General features: G+C 31.3%; 1 protein-coding gene across 12 annotated transcripts; it reads left to right on the top strand.

Moving 5' to 3' along the window:
• Positions 1-971: 971 nt before the first annotated feature.
• Positions 972-21449, top strand: LOC105227097 (protein groucho). 12 transcript variants are annotated; one of them, XM_049461407.1, is made up of 15 exons: positions 973-1454; positions 2901-3539; positions 3698-3792; positions 7856-7919; positions 7998-8042; positions 8506-8643; positions 10266-10295; positions 12501-12707; positions 12777-12875; positions 14303-14359; positions 14676-14858; positions 15849-16123; positions 16213-16886; positions 17374-17573; positions 17650-21449. In XM_049461407.1, exons 2-15 carry the CDS (start codon positions 3504-3506, stop codon positions 17755-17757), a joined length of 2211 nt encoding a protein of 736 aa, XP_049317364.1. In that variant the 5' UTR covers positions 973-1454; positions 2901-3503; the 3' UTR covers positions 17758-21449. The 12 variants fall into 12 exon arrangements, with proteins under 12 accessions (XP_049317372.1, XP_049317364.1, XP_049317366.1 ...); XM_049461409.1 differs by having other exon boundaries at positions 973-1329; XM_049461412.1 differs by having other exon boundaries at positions 993-1112.
• The last annotated feature ends 9 nt before the right edge of the window (positions 21450-21458 follow it).

Here is a 21458-nt window from a genome sequence, read left to right on the forward strand (position 1 = left end):
CGTGTCCGTACAAGTTACTTAGACCCGACTGTGATGGGAAAGGATATGCTATTGTGGTCTGATTTCGTTGGTTCTGACAAATGAGTAACTTCATGAGAACACATGTTCAGAATTCCTGATCGAAATCCCAAAAACGACTCAAGGACTAAACTAGTCAAACTGTTCATATATGTATGTATACATTTTATAGTCTCCGACATTTATTCTGGGTGCTACAAACTATGTGGCAAATTTAATATACCCTATTCAACATCGAATAATGACTATATTGTGTTCTGATCTTTAAAAACAACACAATTTCAGTTATATATTATACATATTTAAGTTCCCAATCCCAAAGAAAGAAGTGCTACCAAGTAGCTAATATCGAAATATAAATTTGAAAATTTTTTCCCGGAAATTCATTTTCTCCTTGATAATGCACTGAAATATTTTCCAAAAACTAAGCAAGTAACATAATGCTTTGGATTTTTTTTTTGGGTTATGATATAGATTTTATAAATTATTATCTATACGGTTTTTTGTTAAAATAATCCTTTGCATTTGGAAAGCAGAAAACCAAAATTAAACCGAAAAAATTACAATCATATTGTAGATTCACAATAGAGTTCAACATTTTATAGTATGGATAATATACATATATTAGCATAATCTTTAATGTTGTAGCTTGTAGAAACTACTAATTTCTATCTAGTGTTTAATGTAAACAATTATGTAAATCCATTTTTCATTATTTCTATTATTCTTTGAGGAGTCATACAAGGGTTAACTATAAAATTGCAGAAGCTAAAAAAAACGGGACAGCTAGTGAGTACCACTTATTCAGACAAGCATCTCCCTTTTGCGCATATGAACTAATTACAAATATTCATGGCTGCATTTATTCTATTCCTTTTTAACTGATGGTAACGAGCGAAACGCTGGTTAACGAAGCACAAAGTACAAAACGAAAAGTAGCGAGTATGTTCACAAACGAGTGCGCATTTTCTGAGAGCAATCATTCTGTAGTGAACTTCATTGAGTGCCTCGTGCGTCTAAATTTACGTTGTTTTGATTCAAATTAAATAAATTATTATACAGTGTTTGCGAATTTGCGACAGTATTAAGTAAATGTGAGATGATGGTTTGATTTCCTAGAATATGGCGTGATTAAGAAAAATTGAACGCTTTAATTTGCGATGGCTTGAGTGAAGGATAGGCGTTTGCTTCACATACATATATTTTAATTCGTGAACATTAAAATAATATACACATCATAAGTGTATAACTATAAATTTGTTTGCTTTAGTGCAAGGCTAAACATTTATAATATGTGCAAGAAATGTGCAGGTAAAAATTTCGCGAAAAATATAAATGCAAAAAATTACCACCACAGCAAAACGCCATTAGTGCCGCTTTTCTAGAGTTGCCAACACCACAAGTGTTGTATGATTAGTATGTTTTGGAACGTAAAGGTATAAAAATGAAATTGCTTTAAAAATTAAAATTTTTTAAAGAAAATTTTGCACAACTGAATAAAATGAAAAACAATTCTATTAATTGCTGCACGCTCGCATAAAAAATGTAACGTAGTTAAAGTTTTGCTAAATTTTGGCAATACTGTTTGTCTACTATGAATGAACGAGTGGCGAGTGAGAGTTCTTTGGATTAGCAAATACGTGCTTTGGGTCGGTCACTCGGTGCTTTCGAAATAGTGTGTGTGCGCTTGCGGGAACGAAGAATGCGTACAAAATTCACGGCATCAGTGACGGTGAAATAGCGAGTAGATGGAAGAGCATGGAAGAATGGAGAAAAGTGCACGGAATATTTGACAAATGAATATTTAATTTACCTACAGTTTTGTGAAAAGAAAGATTTTTATACAATTGAAGTGAATGTAAAATGAATAATACAACCGATTTGATAAAAATGACAAAGTAATTCGATTCGGTGGAAAATGGTATTTTTTAATTGCTTTTGTTTATATCTTTTTTTTTGTGGATTCAGTTTTGTGTGGTCGGGCTCTTTCGGTCGCTTGTTGGTCGATCGTGTCGGTTACGTTTTGGTTACGTCGGTTTTGTACGTTGGGATTTTTAGTGGTATGTTTGGTGGTATGACAGTGCTGTATTAAAGTAGGGTAGACCAAATTTATTTATTATAATTTCCAAAGTGTTTTCGATGACATTGAATAAATAAATATAGTTTAAAATAACTTATAATTTTTTGATTATATTTAACTTATCAAACTCATTTGTTCGTTTTTTAAATATTTGTTAACAAAGCATTAATTTTTTCCATACCTAATATATTTTTGCATTTATTATTTGCGTTAGGAATACTGAGATGGACTTCTTATATTCGCGCTACATATGTAATAGCTAGTTTTAAACATAAATAATAAAATTTCAACGATTGTCAGATAAATTGTATTCGAAAACTTTTAATAGAAATCAAAAATTACATATCTGTTTGAAGAGTATGTAAAGTGTACTAGTTTAAAGCCAATGCAACCCTACTGCGGGTTGAGCGTTTTTTTTTTTTGTTGGTTTGTTTGGTTAGTGTATGTGCGGTTTGCGTTTCCGACTGTGGTTGATGGTTTCGTGCGGGTGTATGTGTTTGCTTGTGGTGGCGCTGCGACTCGTTACCTACAACAATCTGCTCGCTACTCGTCGGTTCCCACCACACGCATAACACCGTCGCGGGCGCCTTGACTGGCTGTGGCTGTGCTACATAGTGGTTACGTGTATGTCGCCTTGTGTGCATAATTCTACGTATCGAAAAGACATGTAAAAGAAAATACGGAAAAAACCAACGAGCGAGCGAGCAAAAGTAGAAAAAGTTGTGCAAAATAATAAAAATTCTTTTAAATATAAAGAAATTGTTACAAAATTAATAAAAATTATTGCATATTGTTCTTAAAGGTCCCATGGAACGTAACTAAATAAATTTTATTATAAACTCGCGCTAAAATACTTAAAAAATCTCAATGAAAAAACTGAGCAAATAAAGTTTTCTCAGTAAGGAAGCGCAAGCACCCCATAGTGCAAGAAAGTGTGCAAGACAAGACGGCAAAAGGAAAGAAGGAAGGCGCAGGGTGCTTCAGGGCTAGAAAGCGTAAAGAAGCCTATAAGTCCAACTTGCTGGACGAACGATTATATTATATAGGTTCCAACACTTGTGATTCAATTACTGTCGGAATAAACAATTTTATATGAAATTAAATGGTTAAATCGGTGAAAAAGTGGCGGAGTCTCCGATTCAAACCATAGTTAATCAACAGTGGTAGTGGTGTAAGGTGTGTGCATCCGGCTTTAAAGTTTATTCAATATACTAAACGGAGTAAAGTCATACATTAGCTAGAAACCGACAAGTGATTAGCAGCCGTTCAACATAATAATAATTTAACAATATATTATAAGTCTGCATTTCGAAGTTTTTGGTAAGCGGGAAATCTGTTCTCTACCGCAAAAGCCACAACTGTAGAGCAAAAGTAACAGCAGCAGTTGTGTGGTGTAGTGCGCAAAATGTATCCTGCACCGGTGCGTCATCCCTCGGCGGGGGTAAGTGCACAAGTGCATTACGGCACTATTTATTTTAAATTTTATAATACCATTATTAAAAATAATACTAATTTAAACATATTTTATTTTTCATGTATCCACAAAAACACAATTGTAACAACGTATGTGTAAATTATTAAAATTTAAACGATACATAGGGACCACCACCTCAGGGTCCACTAAAATTTACAATCGTTGACACACTAGAACGAATTAAGGAGGAGTTCAACTTTCTGCAGGCACAATATCATACGTAAGTATTTTTAAAATATTTTGTAAAGTTTTCTGTGCGAAAAACTACCAAATACTAATCTACTAGAACTTTAATTCCATTATAAATTTTTTTAATCCAACTGATATGCCATATCTTTTTGTTTAGTAATTACACATTGAGAGCATATTCCATCGTTGCCGAATTTATCAAAGTATTCTCTTTTACTTAAACTTTTCTCTAAGATTCTTCATTTACTAGTTTGACATGCATGTTTTTCGAAATTCATATACACATTTGTTTGTATAAACTTAAGCATAATTTTTCATACGTAAACATCTGGTTAATCAGCTAAATTTTAAAATAAATCTTATCTTCAAATGTTTATACGTATATGTGTATATATGTATCTCGAAAAAAATTAAAAACTGAATGAATTTTATGTCTTAGCGTAATCTTATCTTTTAGTAAGTTGAACTTCTATGTATAAAGTTTATTCCAGTAACGATTTATGTTGAATTAAATATTTTGGCTGTCGCAATAATCCATTTGCATATAAATTCATATTTATATGATGTTAAAGCCACTCCAATATGCAATTTATAGAAAACTTGTTAATTTAACAGCTATCTTCACGAAATTTGGCATGGATTATTGTCCAAATATGTACCAAAATTCTTTATATCAGACCAGTATAGTTGACATACAAACTAACCGGTCAAATCAAATTATTGTATGGTAACTTTTTTATTTGCGAAGGGTATTTTAGCTTTGGTGCAACCGCAGTTCCCGTTTTAGCTGATTTTTGCTATAATTTACCATAAAGTCGAACCTAACTCTGAACTAAAGAGTTCGTTCTGTGTCAGGTTTACTTGAAATACATATATCCATATGAATGCTTGTGTATACAATCTATATTTTCATGTTCATAGGTAAAATATTGAAAAGTAGATACAAGATAATATTGCACATTTTTGGCGGTTAACTGCTTGAACGGGTTGTTGTATCGGCGGGAAGTGACTGTTGAGTTTTTAGGCTCAAGTTGTAGAAGTGTTCATTTTTTTATTTTAACAATTTCAAATCATAATTTTGCGGTAAAAATATCAAGCTGTCAAAATTGTTGGAAACTGCAAATTCTTAGCCCACTCCCGCCTTTTTTTACTCAACACTTAATCTTTGGTTCATGAAAACATGAGTAGTATGATTATGTTGTTGGTATTGTTGTATTAATAAAAAGCTATAACGTTTAGATAAACGCTCATGCCTATGTACATGTGCACATATGTACAATGCAGTATTTAACAGTGGGTCTCGAGAGCCATATATTAAAACGGGCCTCTCTAACCAAAGAGAACCTGGATCTCTGTAACCAAAGAGAACCTGGATTTTTATCCGACTAAAGACTGTCAACTCGGTAGGCTCTAAGAATTATTTCAGCTATGTATAATTTATATCGCTACCACAACAACATTTACGATATGGATGAGAGTAGTAGTTCATCTAATTGTTCAATTGTTTTGATGAATGAAAGTATTTAAGGGATGGTGAAATTACTACAGAAATAATATTAAATACGATAAAACATTATTTAGAAACATAGTATGGTTGTTGTTGTTGCAGCAGTAGAAAACTATCTGAAGTAACTTCGAAAAATGGTCCCGGATTGGCAATCTTTGGCTACAAATCTGGGTCCGGATTGTCATCCTGCTTGCTCTAAAAAAGTTTAGATTTTTATTCTAAAAGAATACATAAGTATAGCTGTTGTGTCACCGTGTTTTATTGTTATTCTTTTCGGATAATTTTTTTTTAATTTCATATTTTTATACATATTTTTTAACCTCTATTACTAAAAAAAAATATTAACTTTTTGTAAATTTTTTTACATAAATTTTTTATAAAAATATTTTTATGTAAAAAAATATAAGTGTATATATTTAATATTTCATTTTTATATATTTATTATTATTATTTTTATATTTTTTTTAAATTTTTATATATTTTTTTTTAATTTTTATATATTTTTTTTAATTTTTATATTTTTTTTTTAATTTTTATATATTTTTTTTTAATTTTTATATATTTTTTTTAATTTTAATATTTTTTTTTAATTTTTATATTTTTTAATTTTTATATATTTTTTTTTTTTTTAATTTTTTTGTATATTTTGTACGTTGTGTAATTTTCATTTTACTTTTTATACATACATATATTTACCTTCTATTTTTTATATCCACAAAAAAATACTTTTAATATCAAACTTTTTAATTCTATTTATTTTCGAGTTTGTCTCACTGTTTGGCACAACACCCCCTACTTCACCCCCTTTCAATTTACTCCTTAATCGCTTTAGCAAGCACCGAAAAACGTTCACTTCACGCTTTTGCGCACGTTGCTCCTCCAAAATAGCACGGCAGTAGCAGTAAGGCAAGAACAACCATAACAAACAACTGCGGCAACAACAACTATACTTCACTCCATATTCGACACTCGTGTCATTGTTTTTCTTATTGTTGTTGCATTTAGCAGTTTTATATTCACATATCTACATACTCATGTACATTTGTATGTTTGTATTCTGTGTTTATTTTCTTTTTATGTTTTGGTTTTTGTGTGCGGCCGCTTCACGCGAAGTATAGGCAAACAAAACGAACTCAGAGGTAGGCAGTCAAGCGGACAAGTACGAGGTAGACCAGACCTGACTGATAGACAGTAGCATAGTCAGCATCTGAAAACCGGTTCCCCTCGTGTTCTGCTTAACGTTTTTTTTAATACTTCTGTTGTTATTCACACTCGATATTTTGCTCTTGTTGTTAAATACAACAAATGGACGGACAAATATTTGGATGGCTGAATACCTACATATGTACATATGTTTGTTGTAGGTACATAAGAAATGGTTTGGCCAAGTGACTGACAAGCTGGATGCTGCTCGTGAGTTCGATTTGTTTGTATGTGTAGTAGGATGTGTATAAATGTGTATATGTAAATATATGTTTGTGTGTAGGATAAACATCTACCCTACTTGATCGGATATTTTCTCGAGGTAACCGAATAAGGTTTTAGGACTGCTGCTGCGCTACACGCTGTCGATTGTTATAATTGTATTTTTTTTGGTAGTGCATAGTTAGGCATGCGTATATGAGTGTAAAGGTGTGTTTTTTGCCATTGCGTGCGTTTGCACAAAATCATCGCCAGGGGAATTGCCAAGAAAAATAATATATTGAGCAGTTGGATGCAAAAAAAGTGCAAGCTGAGAGGAACATGTAATTAGGCTTTAGAATGGTGTAGGTTGTTCCGTGTCTGTGATGTAAAAATCGTCTTTGTTTTGAAATCGATCCTACCACTCAGGTACCAGCTACCTTCTTTGATTTGAAAGGGATTAAATGATTTCGTGTTATCTTAACCTTTAGGATTTCAGTATCCAGCTAACTTCGAACTAGTCTTTTGTTTTGATATACATTTTTTTGGAGTTTATATGTAAATATTTTAATAATCTGGTGCTTACTGATTACAAAGGTTATTAAAAAGCGAAACGACACTTTTCTTTAGCCGGTTAATTATTGTCACACTAAGAACTGTTTGTAATCAAAAGCGGTCATGGTCATGACCGCGGAATTGATAATCATATTAACTTTTTAACGCTTTTTAAATAGTAAACACTACAATCGTGAAGGAAATTGTTTAGACCGGACACAATCACAATACACAATCTGGCCGATCAAAATTCAGTCTTTGGAAATTTTTATTGAAGGGTTAAAGTTTTTTCTTGTTATATTATTAAGTTTAATCTTTTTTGGCGCATGTTTTTGCTGCGAAGCTACTTCGGTTATTTGATTTTATCCTTTCGGTCGTCTTCTTCCTTTCATAGAAGTTTTCCCTTACGTTTGAACCCCAGCTTACTTTGAGTCTTTTGTATTGCTTCTTTGAATATGCTTCGGCGCTTTAATTATACCACTTGCTTTGACGGTAATTAATTGCCTTAATTAATCTTTTGCTCTATAATTCGAACGATTTTTTTAGATGCGGCTTGATATGTATTTGACTGCCTTCTACTTATTACTCCTGACGTGAATACTAATTCGCTTTTACGTATCTTTAATTTCAGATTAAAACTGGAGTGCGAAAAACTTGCCAATGAAAAAACAGAAATGCAGCGTCATTATGTTATGGTAATTTTCTAGCTATATCTAATTCACTATTATCATTTTGTTTATTAATTTTAATATTTTCTGCAACTCTTCTTTCAGTACTACGAAATGTCATATGGTCTTAATGTTGAAATGCACAAACAGGTAATTTCTTTTTATACAAATACGAATGAAAAATAAAACATTGATTACAAAAACAACAAATACGCATAACTCATTCAATAAACATGTCCCTCACCACTAACAAACACAGTTGCCAAAGTCGGCATAGCGGACAAGTTGTCGATTGTATCAGGCAACACGAGTGCCTCCTGTCGGCGCTTGAAATTAAACACACAACTACACACATTTTTTTAGCTGCAAACGCATCTACTCACACAGCTTGACATATAAACACACCTACAATGTATTTTGTTCGTTTTTCGTCTGACAGTTTGTTCTAATTCTTTTTCTATTTATTTTCTTTACATTGTGCGCTTCCGCTTGAACAAAAAAATAAAACAAAAACAAATATATCAACTGCAACGTACACTGCTTCATCAACGAACGTGATGTGTTTGCGCAACCATCCTCTGCTCTTCATCTTTTCTTATGCTTGCGTGTGCAGACGGAAATCGCCAAACGTTTAAATACCTTGATAAATCAGCTGCTACCATTTCTACAAGCCGATCATCAGCAGCAGGTCTTAAATGCAGTGGAGCGCGCGAAACAAGTTACGATGCAGGAATTAAATCTGATCATCGGGGTAAGTTTTATTTATACTAATTTCCTTTACAATTGTACAATAAAACAAATCTTCATCGCTTATTCGTTTCGACTGTTACTACTACAACAAATAATAAGTATTCTGCAATAATGTGCATAAATTCCTTTTCGTTTTTTTTTTTTAATTTTTGCTAGAATAAATATACACACATATTCACTCACAGTTATGCTAATAGACGATGTGTAATAGCAGATCTTTATTTTAATTATAATCGTTTAGTGTCTATGGCAGCTATAAGCCATGGTGGTTCGATTCGTAAAATTTAATCCGATATAGCAGCACTGCGAAAGATTATTAAGATAAATCTTAGCACTGCTTGGGCAATAGTTCATGCGAAATTTCATGAAGATATCTAATCTTATTTACAATAACTTATTTTTGATAGTTCAGTTCGCATGACATCTCTAGTGCTCCAATCTTGCCTTGCAAATGTCAAATTAAATAGTTTTTCATACAAGATCCTGACTTTGATCGTTTAATTTGTTTGACAACTATCGACTGTAGTGGTTTGCTATCGCTCATTCCGACAAATGAGAAAAGGTGAAAAAGAACGTGTACAAAATTTTAAACCTATACTTCAACGATTGAGGGACTAATTTTCGTTTCGTATATGCATATAAACAGACGGACATGTCTAAACCGACTCAGCTCGTCAAGCTGATCATTTATAACCATGTACATAATGTTATAGGTTATTCGCTGTTTCCTTCTTCCAGTTCTGGGCATACAAATCTGGCATAAAACATTCCCTAATTATATTTTGAAAATACTGCCGTGTTTACTGTTTTTGGCCGCACAAAACACCGGTTGAGTACCGCTTGTGTAGAACCTTTGTATTATATTTTTAACAGCGTAAAATAGTAATAAAAATGCTTTCAAATCGCTACCTTGCATCATCTTATGCCTTTAATCATAGCCTAGCAGACGTACATTATTTGTACTTAAGCTACTATGTCTCAGTCAAAGAATTCTGTTAGGTAATAGTTTTGAGATATCAAGCTTTCTTTTTTCATCTTTATTGTTGGTATAAATAATTTGTTGTTGTTGTATGTATGTATGTACATATGATTGCAAAGAGTTAAAATAATAAAAATAATTGGTTTGACAGCTGATGACATTCTTTTGTAACTTTTTTAAATTTTTATTTTTATTGATATTATCTTTTTTCTAATATGCCGTCAGTAAGTTAAAATATGCAAATGTGAATATATGTACATATTTTAAAAGGCAGCGTATAGAATTGATTTAATTTCTTCTACATGCCCTTTGAATATAGCTCGTTTTTTCCAATAAAACTAAATAAAACAATGTATTATAAATACATATTTTTTTTTATATTCTTTAACAAAGTAATTGTTTAGATTCATTCAGCATTGATATATAAAAAATTCTGCCTATGCATATGATAGAAATTTGTTGCGATTTCTCAGTTATTTGTGTTGACACTTTGATTAATAATCATATTCTAATACTTTAATTTCTTTTTTCATTTTATTTTATGCTCACTTTCATTCCAAAAAAAATGCAACAAAAAATCGTTTAATAAAACAAATGTATACCCTTAACACACACATCAAATTTCTTGATGTTGCAACGCGCAGCATCAGCATCAGGGAATTCAACAACTTCTAGTAAGTTCCTTTTCCACTTTCTCAATACGTTTATTACTGCTATTTCTCTACCACTAGTTTTATACTTCTAACGCTCAGTTATGTACTTGTTTCGCTTACTTTATTCTAATTTTTTTTGTCTAACAATTACAAGTTTATCAATAAATTAAATATACATACACATACTACATACAAGCATAAGCGCAAGAATACTTGTTTGTTGAGAGCATTTTTATAAAACAATAATATTTCATATGCATAACGGTTAAAATTTGTCAGTTGTGTGCATTCTGTGCCTGTTGGCTTTCGTTTATTGCAAAATGAAATTGTTAATATATAAAATAATATACACATAAAATAAAATAAAAGAAAGACTTGCCCATATTCGGTGCGAAATTCAATTAATTATAGTTTGCTTATTGTTAAAATGCATTTAAATATTTGTTTCTTATAAATTACCTGTTTTTAATGTGTGTGTGCCTGTTCGCTAGCATATTGTTGCAAGTTGCTCACAATTGGATTAATACGATTAATAACTGTATAAATAATTTTTTTTACAAGCATAACTGTAGATGATAGGTTTGATTGCTTTATCTACATTTTATAATGGCAAATTTGTGAAATAATTTAATTGCAATTATGCTACGATTTCACTTCTCAAGTTTCGAGGTTGTATTTTTGAGCGTTTTGATTAATTCTAGTGCTATAAGGACTGAAGTACAACAAAATAGATGAGACACGAACCCTTACAGACTTATATGTGCTTAAAGCCCACAATTTCTTTTTTTTTCATTATTAATAGAAGTCGGAAAATAAGCAAATTTCACTTACTTGCTGTAAAACAAATATAAATTTTGAACTTTTTAAAAGTTTTTTTTTCGATGAACATTCTTTTGCACCCGCCAAGCATATTTGACCAACGGACTTAACTAATAATAGTTAAACTACTGTTACTATTTAATTTTTACTTGTTAAATATGTAGTATTTTATCTCTAATTATTTTTTCAGAGCTTTGCTACATTTTTACACTTTGTTGCATTTTTTAATCTGTAAAGTGAGCTATTTGATCTGCAATTCTTCATTATGTGCGCTCTAATTTATTTATAGTTCTTCACAATTTTTTTTAGTATATACCCTTTAAATATTCAGCTGTCAAATCAATTATTTTAGTACCAGAGTTAAAGAAAGCAAATATATTTGCGCTTTAAATATTAATTTTGAAGAGAATTCGCTATAAAGTTTTTTAACAACAGCTGTTTTGATAAAATTTTATTTTATAGTTTTTAATTAAGCGCCAAAAATTACATGCATACAACAATTATATTGTTACATTTTAGTTTTAATTATAAATATAAGTTTATTTTATTAATTCAAATACAATTTAATTAATTTATTTTATTATTTGTTATAACATTCAAACCGGTTTTTTTTTTTTAATTTTTAATTCATAGAAGTCTAAAAAACCTCAAAAACTAAAAATTTTTGCTTTTAAATTTTTATTAATATAATAGAATTGTAAAAAATATCCAAAATATATTTTAAAAATAATAATAAAACAATATAATACAGTAGATGAAATAATAGACTTACATTTCCTCATATTTTATTTTAAAATAAATGGGATTATCGTAAAAGTATTTTTTTTATATTTCAATTATGTTAATAATATTTAAAAATTTAAATTTTTCGACCATTACAATTTATTTTAAAATTACAATTATTTTACGATATTTTGAATTATTGTTTTTACTTTTATCAATGAATATTTTTTCTCATATCTTGTCTACAATTCGTTCAGCTGTTTATCCGTTTGTTTCAAAAATTTTCTGCGGAAATTTGCTGAGGTTAGGTTAGTTTCATTGTAAATTAGAGCTTGTTATTGCTTTGCAAATAATTTTAAGTTTATAAACATTATTGCTTTGAAAGACAAACACTTACCCTTTCCCTACGAAATAATTTTGTTAAAAATAAATTATCATGAAAATTTGAAAATAATTTAGTTCGTCACTCTTGTTCAGACCCTGGCTTTCCTGTTTGTTGACTTTGTGAATGTGCGTTTTGCTAAAAGATTTTAATGAATTTATTTCAATTTCCAACTATTCTATGCTTAACCTAAATAAATAAACTATTGTTTCAAAAATATCGTATAAAAATAATAAAATTTTGTTAAATAACTAATAACATATGCCATCCTTTCTTTGTATCTCTTTCATTTGCATATGCAGCAGCAAATACACGCACAGCAAGTGCCCGGTGGACCACCGCAGCCAATGGCCGGTTTAGCGCCACTAGCTGGCCCATTTGGCGCACTGGGCGCGTCAATGGGTCTACCACATGCACCACAGGGCCTGCTTAAGGCACCAACAGATCATCATCGACCCGATATCAAACCAACAGGTCTCGATGGGCCGGCCGGCGCTGAAGAGCGTCTAGTAAGTGTGAAATTCATTAATAAAATAAAATATAATATTTAACTATTGCTTTTATTTATTATATTGCAGCGGAATTCAGTGTCCCCAGCTGATCGTGAGAAATATCGCACACGTTCACCATTGGATATTGAAAATGATTCGAAGCGTCGAAAAGACGAGAAACTACAAGTGAGTATTTTTCTAACGCAATGCCGAACGAAAGCACGATGTGTTTTAGAAGAAGAATCATAGTAGTAATTCTACTTTATTTGTATTATTATGTATGAATAAATTAAATTAATCAAAAACCTAGTTATATAATTATATAGTACAATAATAATATATATCAAAATTCCACTTTACGCATTTTACTTATACTACCTCTACCTCCATCACCAACATCTTCATCAACACTGTCCTGCTCGCCCAGACAAAGTTTGAATTAAAATTTGAATGATAGTATATATAGGTAAAAAGCTTTTACTTTGGTTTTGGTTAAATGAGCTATACTTCTACTATAGCAATTTGATAAAAAAACTTGTGTAAATATTGTTCTTACGTTGGCATTTATTGGAAAATTACATTGTGTACCATAATATTGTTAAAAATCATGTATTAAAAAAAAAACGATTTTTAGTATATACATAAATGTAGTCGAATATAGATCTACAAAATAAATGCTGTACAAAACGAAAAATATTCAAAAACTTGTTGCCAAATCTTATTATGGGAAAATTGTAAAACTCAACTCACCATATTTTGTTTCGATAAAACAAACAAAAAATAAAACAGTTTGGAAAAGCAACTCACTTTAAAAATAAAAGAGAGTAACAGCAGGACGGCGCTGCACCGTGCACGTCAGTTAATTTAGTACCTTTTTAAAATTTCAATTAGTTTTGTTAACCATTAAAAATGTAGCTGAATATAGTTTAGCTTTAGCTTTAATTTAATTTCCTGCATAAATAAGTTTTAGCTGGTTTGTAGTAGTGACTTTTATTTTGTAGATATTTATAATAATCCTCTCTCTCTCTTTCTCTTATACACTGTCCGCAAATGTTTTTTTTTTTTCGAAAGTGATTTTTTATTTTTTTCCTATAATTTTTTTTTGGCATATACCATATTTTTCTGTAATAACTTCTTTCTTTTTTATATTTATTTTTTTGCTTGGTTTGCCTTTCGGGACATAGTACTTATTTGTTGACAACTGTCAGTTGCTTACAAATTATAATTGATTGGTTTTTATAGTAATTTAGCAGTTTCAAATATTTTTTGTTATACGCTCAGTTAAAGCTGCTACACGTGCTTGAGTTTAAATTACAGTTCCGTAAAAGATTTTGCATTTTATTTACACGTTGTATGTTTGGTACGCGTCAACATGTTTCGTAAATTTTCGGTTACTTTGTTACTATTGCTAGTTTTCTTTTCTTTTTACGCTTCCATTTTTTAGTTTTTTATTTAATTTTTTTGTTGTTTTTTTCTTTTGATTTCGTAGCAAATATTTCTTTAGTATTCCTTTTTAATTTGGTTTAGTTAAAAAGAATTACAAAAGTTTACAACAACAACAACAAATAGTTCGTGCGTTGATAATGTTTTTTTATTTTTCAAAATTTTTGCAGGACGATGAAGGAGAGAAAAGCGATCAAGATTTAGTCGTAGATGTTGCAAATGAAATGGTGAGTTGAGTTTGTCAAACCCAAAGTACAGCAGAAAGCAGTATTAAGAAAAAAGTATAAATACATTGACATGAACACAGTGTTTTCCCCATTTGCATCATCCCAAATGTCTCATTATTCACCTTTTATTATTATTTTTATTTTCTTTTTTTTTTATTTTTTTTTTATTTTTTTTTTATTTTTTTTTTATTTTTTTTTTTATATATATTTTTTTATTTTTTTAGTATTTTAATTATTTTTTCCAAATACCTTATTTATGGCATAAAACTTGGTATTAGATTTTTTTATAGTAATGTTTCTTTTTGTTTCGTCACAGGAATCCCACTCGCCACGTCCGAACGGCGAACACATGTCGATGGAAGCGCGTGATCGTGAAAGTCTGAACGGTGAACGTCTTGATAAACCGGGCAGCAGCGGTGTCAAACCGCCTAATGAACGACCTCCATCACGTTCCGGCTCCAGCTCGTCGCGCTCAACTCCCAGCCTAAAAACTAAAGATGTAAGTAAATAGGGTTAGTTTACCACGATTTCAATTGATTGAACTTTTCGTTATTTTAAATATTGTAGTTTTTATTTTAGTATTTTACATATCCATACCATTTTTTAATAATTCTATTATACAAATGTTTGTTTAAAATATTTTTAAATTTTTAATCTTATTTTTTTTTTTTTTAATTTTTAATCTTATTTTTTTTTTTAATTTTTAATCTTATTTTTTTTTTTTTAATTTTTAATCTTATTTTTTTTTTTTTAATTTTTAATATTATTTTTTTTTTTTTAATTTTTAATCTTATTTTTTTTTTTTTAATTTTTAATCTTATTTTTTTTTTTAATTTTTAAATTTTTATTAGGCGTGTTTCATTTGACCTTCAAAAAATAAATCGGCGACAAATAAAACGCACTTAGCTTATTTCGCATTTTGCTCAAGTACAAATTGTGTTGCCAATGCGAGCGAGAACAGTCGGCTGATTTTCATTTATTTCAAAATGTCTGACATTACTGGAAATTAATTTGAATATTTAAATTTGTGAACGGATTATTAGCAATGCTTACAAATGAATCGATTTTGTTTATATGAGGTTAAAAATATTAAAAACTGAAAACAAAACTTTTAATTGTCTTAATTTTAACGTAATTTCTATCTTCAAAGTCTGTAGTTTTGGTTTGCTTACAATTTCATCTGTCAAAATAATGTTTGTAGTTATTACTAAAAACTTTGTTTTTGCAAACGACCATCTATTGTGGACGAAAAAACAAGCAACTGTTAATATCTCTATTTCTTCCCTACAAAATAAGCTAATAACGTGTTGGTCAAATAAAATACATCTATTTTTACATTTATATATATTACAAATAAAAAAGACCTTAAACATAAACTTTGCGATTTATTGTCAAATAAAATTTTCTTTATAAAAATATACATATTTTTAATTAATGCTGAAATTATTTCTAACTGTTTCACTTATAACATACATAATTTACATTGTAGATGGACAAGCCAGGCACACCGGGCGCCAAGGCACGCACTCCCACCCCAAATGCTGCCGCACCAGCTCCAGGCGTAAATCCTAAACAGCTGATGCCACAAGGCGGTCCGCCGCCTGCCGGTTATCCAGCCTCAGCGTATCAGCGACCTGCTGACCCCTATCAGAGGCCACCATCCGATCCGGCATATGGACGACCGCCACCACTACCTTACGATCCGCATGCGCACGTACGAACAAATGGCATTCCACATCCTCAAGCGTTAACTGGTGGAAAGCCGTAAGTTGCAATAACAAAACATTTTATTTATTATGTTTTTTTTTTATTTTCGGCTTTTCACAAAATTTTCATCATTCTCTCTCTTGTAGCGCATATTCGTTCCACATGAACGGCGAAGGCAGCTTACAACCGGTGCCGTTCCCATCCGACGCACTGGTTGGTGTTGGCATACCACGACACGCCCGACAAATAAATACCCTATCACACGGCGAGGTAGTGTGCGCTGTTACTATTTCGAATCCCACGAAGTATGTGTACACAGGTGGCAAGGGTTGCGTTAAAGTTTGGGACATCTCACAGCCGAATAATAAAAATCCAGTCAGCCAATTGGACTGTCTGCAACGTGACAACTACATACGCTCCGTGAAATTACTGCCTGACGGTCGTACGTTGATTGTGGGCGGTGAGGCGTCAAATCTCTCCATATGGGATTTGGCCAGTCCGACGCCACGCATTAAAGCCGAATTGACATCCGCAGCGCCGGCTTGTTATGCGCTCGCTATTAGTCCTGATTCAAAGGTGTGCTTCTCGTGTTGTAGCGATGGAAATATCGCGGTGTGGGATTTGCACAATGAGATATTGGTGCGCCAATTCCAAGGACACACTGACGGCGCCTCATGCATCGACATCAGTCCGGATGGTTCACGATTGTGGACCGGTGGTCTTGACAATACGGTACGTTCGTGGGATTTACGCGAAGGCCGCCAATTGCAACAGCATGATTTCAGTTCTCAAATATTCTCCCTGGGCTATTGTCCGACAGGTAAGTTTCGTACAACAACACACTTAACTATTAATTCAAAATTGAAGATTTATTAATTAATATCAAATTAAAATTAGGATTAAAAATTTAAAAAATAAATTTGCCGACCGCAAATACGAAGTACCCAAGCGCGATAGAATGTAGCTTGAAAAACATTTTTTATTTCATATTATACTTGGGATTGATCTCTTTGTTTGTATATATAGGGCCGGTATTTGGGATTAAATTTCTTATGAATCTGGTATCTGGGTTTAGAAATTTTGAAAATTATTTCAAATAGATTTTTGATTTTATAAAATAAAATATAATTATTTAAACCTTAATTCAATTAAATTTTGAATGCGTTGTGTGCAACCCTGCTAGAAACTTTGCAAACTTTCCTTTCTCTTTGTTTTCTTTTTTATTTTATTTTTTTCTAATTTTATTTATATATTCTTATTTTTTTTCTTTTTTAATAATAAATTATTTTATTCTTTCTTTCCATCAGGCGAATGGCTCGCTGTGGGTATGGAGAACTCACATGTCGAAGTATTGCACGCATCCAAGCCAGACAAATATCAACTGCATCTACACGAAAGCTGTGTACTCTCGTTACGTTTCGCCACCTGTGGCAAATGGTTCGTCTCCACTGGCAAGGATAATCTTTTGAATGCCTGGCGAACACCATACGGTGCAAGCATATTCCAGGTATGTCCGCTTTGTGCTACAATTTCACAAACTCATTTATATTTATATAAATTTTTTTATTAATTCTGATTTGCAGTCGAAAGAAACTTCATCCGTACTTAGCTGCGACATATCAACCGATGACAAATACATTGTGACGGGCTCCGGCGACAAAAAAGCAACGGTTTACGAAGTTATTTACTAATAAGTTCTAATTTGTTTAATTTTGCTATAAACCTATAAGAAGAAATACTAAGTTTTCTTATGTGCAAAACAATTATATTACCACACAGCAGCGATCATACATACCCACACATACACATATACAATGGCGAGGAAAAATGGCAAATAATAAGCGAAAATGTGTAAAATGTATGAGCGCGCAAACGCGAATGTCGTGCCGACAGGGCAATGAAAAATGAATAGTTCGCTTTGTAGTAGTGGCTTTTGATAGGACTCACGAAAAGCTAAGCAAAACAAAACAAAAAACACAACACAAGAAATTAAGAAAAATGCAGAAACAAGAGTGTGCAGATAGTTTGGGTTAGGAGGGACAATGAATATTCTTATAAGCGGACGTACATGGAAAATCATGTTTAATGAGAAAAGTAACCAGAAACACGAAAAAGGTAAAGAAGAAACGATAAATAAGAATTAAAATTGAAAATATATAATTATAAATAATAACATAAACAAATTGTAGGTTTTAAGTAATTTTAAGTAAAGTTAAAGAGACAAGAAGAAGAACACAAAACAAAAAATTAATTAAAAACTAAGAAAACGAGCAGCAGGAGTGCAAGAATGCAAGAACTTATTAAAATATTATAAAACCTAAAAAACACAAAAAAAATCTATACAACAAAAACATCGTAACTTAAGCAAACGAAAAATAAATATATAACTGCAAAACATGTGCGGCACAGTAAAGCAGTAAAAAGAAAACGTTTGCTTATTAATTGACAAAAAGTGTGCTGGACTACTCGAACGTGTGAACCATGTGGATGGGGTAAACAGAATTTGTTTGTTTTCTGGCTTGTTGACAACTGATATAGCTCGTAAACTATTAACAGTACGCATGCATGCCACTTCCAAGGTTAATAATATGTATGTACGCTCCAATAACTCGAAAAACGCTGCTGCATGGAAAGGGCGAAAAAATCCAATAACAAACAATTTTTTCTTAGCTTATATTTTACTGCATTATATATTTATACAAGTGACTAAAGAAATGTAGTAAACAGAAAAATTTGTAAAAACAAAAACGAAAAATTACAATTAAAACTTGTATGTTCAGGGATTTTATTGAACTGTTAACGAACATTTATTACGCAACTTCCGCGTAAATGCTTAGGGGGAGCATAAGTTGTCGCCTGTCATTTCTTATATGGCCCGGCTGGTCTTGGCTTGCAAAAAGTGTGCATGCGTCGCGCCGCTTGTGTCAGCAGTTGCGCTGCGTCGAGTCGCCTTATCCCTAGACCAAACAAGCATTCATCGCCACATTTCTTTTCTTCTTTTCGTAATTTCTACGCGTTTAATTTAGTAACTAATTTCTAAGCATACCTGTGTATGTATTGTTTCTTCCGCCGAAACTACCGCTTTCTTTGGCTACTTTGCGTAATAGCTTCCTCACGCCTCACGCTTTCTGTTGTTGGTTATATACGAGTTTTCTTCTTGCTCTTATTTTTCATTTTTTTTGCAACATTTTACTTGTATATTTTTAAATAAAAAAATCAAATGTCATTTCTTCATGTATGTATGTAAACGCTTAAATACCTAGTGTTAATGATCTATTATTATTTTATTTTATTTTATTTTTGTCCATTTTAAGCGCATTGATATTTTATTTTATTTTTTAATAATAATTGTCTTACATATATATAAAGTTATATATATATTTCTGTGTAGTTTAAGTGCGTACGATAATTCTGTATGGAAAAATGAATAAAAGAAAAACTTTAAATTTAAATTAATTAAATTATAGTAAAGGAACGTCATTATAAAATGGAAAAGTAAATAACACTTAAGTATATACATGCGTTTAATGCGCGCTTTTGCAGAGCATTAATCCAAAACAACAACAAAGAAGTGAAAACAACGACAAACGAATCAACAAAGCGAAGATGCTTCATTAGAAAGCATAAATTTAGTGCTTTCAAGTCAATAATTGCCACAGTGTTGCTCTACTATAACTATAGAAGCATGTCGTTGCTGCACAAAATATTGTAAATTTCACTCAAACCACAAGACTTGGCAGTATAATTAGCTTTTCGACGTGATCAGCGCGCAGCTGTGTGCCAATTATCGCAAGTCTAACCCAACGAGCTCAAGCATTACTTCGGCTGCATACCCGCCTCGTCCCCACAGTTATGGTTGCTTGACTTTCTACCTTTGTTTTTTTTTTTTTGTTTTTTACTACCATTCACTCTTTATACATAAAATCCCTTGTTTTTTTTTCCCCCACACAGTCCATACGGTTTTTTTTTTTATCTCTTTTGTAGACTTCCTGAACTTTGCTATTTCTCAATCACTTTTAAAAACTTGCATATACAATGGTAACAATGAAGTATACATATACACACACGCCCACGCGCATACACATGGAAATATAAAAGTAAATATATGTATATATATGCATATATATATAAATATAAATACTTATATATAGTAATTAAATTTAAATTCAAACAAAACATGCATTATGTAATTAAGTAACGAAAATAAATTTGGAATGAAAATGAAATGAAATGATAAAAGAAAATGAACATGTAAAGCAGCGAGTGCGAAGCGTAAATTTAATTGAATATACAATAAATAAAAAGTATATAAATAACTGAAAAAAGTCACATAATAACCGTTATATTCATATTTTAGTTGTTAGTAGGTGCAAAGGGTTTCAAAAGATCTAGACCAAGTCGTGTTAGAAAGGCAATTTGACATCGCAGATAACGGCTATGGTTACTCTAAAACTCGAGTTTTAAGTGGCATACATATGTTTGTCACAATTGCCAATTTTTTTTTTTATAAATTTTTGAAGAAAACATTTAAAACTTCACGCTTTTTACTGGTTTGGATTCAGAAGATATTAAATACGCCTAAAACTGTGCTAATTCATAAATAATTTTAAAAATTTCTTGTTTCGACTGTTTCACTCAATTGTTTAACAACGAAGAGGGAATTAGTGAAAACACTTGACGTCAAAACATGCCGTATTTGTTGTTGGGATAACAGTTTTAGTGTAAAGAATCAGTGAATCCACAATTGTAAACTTCGTGGTGGTTGACATTTGAAAAAAGATCAACATGCTTAAAATTTTCATATGGCCAAATTGTGTCATTAAATGTTTCTAAAACTGTTTGCCGTATCTATATTTTTGCCGAAACAACAACGAATTAACTCAGTTCTCTAAAGGAAACTTAAAATTTTTAGTTGAAGCTCAATTCACTTTTGCTGGGTTATTTTTTTTTTTGCAAATTCTGAGTCACATTTTCAATAATCGTATTCCCTGCAAACGCTATATGCAGTTATGGCTTTTTAAAAGGTATTTTTCGAGTAATTTTTCTTTTATGTATGTAAATAATAAAATTCATTTCATTGCCACTTAAATTATTAGGAAGCAAATGTTAAAGTACATTTTTACCAGTTATTTTGGAAAACATATATAAAAATATATAATAATTTGAAAAGAAAAAAATGTAAATAGTAAACCATTATTTTTGCACATTGTGGTGAATTAACCGTTATCAATTTTAGTTTTTTGAGTTTTATTTAACCTTAAGCTTCGCTGCAACAGCTACTTAAACCCACAATCCCACACCTGTAGAGGCACCCGTGTATGTGCGCATGCGCATAAGAACGCACTCACACAACGATAAAGTCGAAAAATGCAAAGTGACGAAAACGTGAAAA

This window comes from Bactrocera dorsalis, unplaced genomic scaffold, assembly GCF_023373825.1.
Source record: "Bactrocera dorsalis isolate Fly_Bdor unplaced genomic scaffold, ASM2337382v1 BdCtg030, whole genome shotgun sequence".
NCBI lineage: Eukaryota > Metazoa > Arthropoda > Insecta > Diptera > Tephritidae > Bactrocera > Bactrocera dorsalis.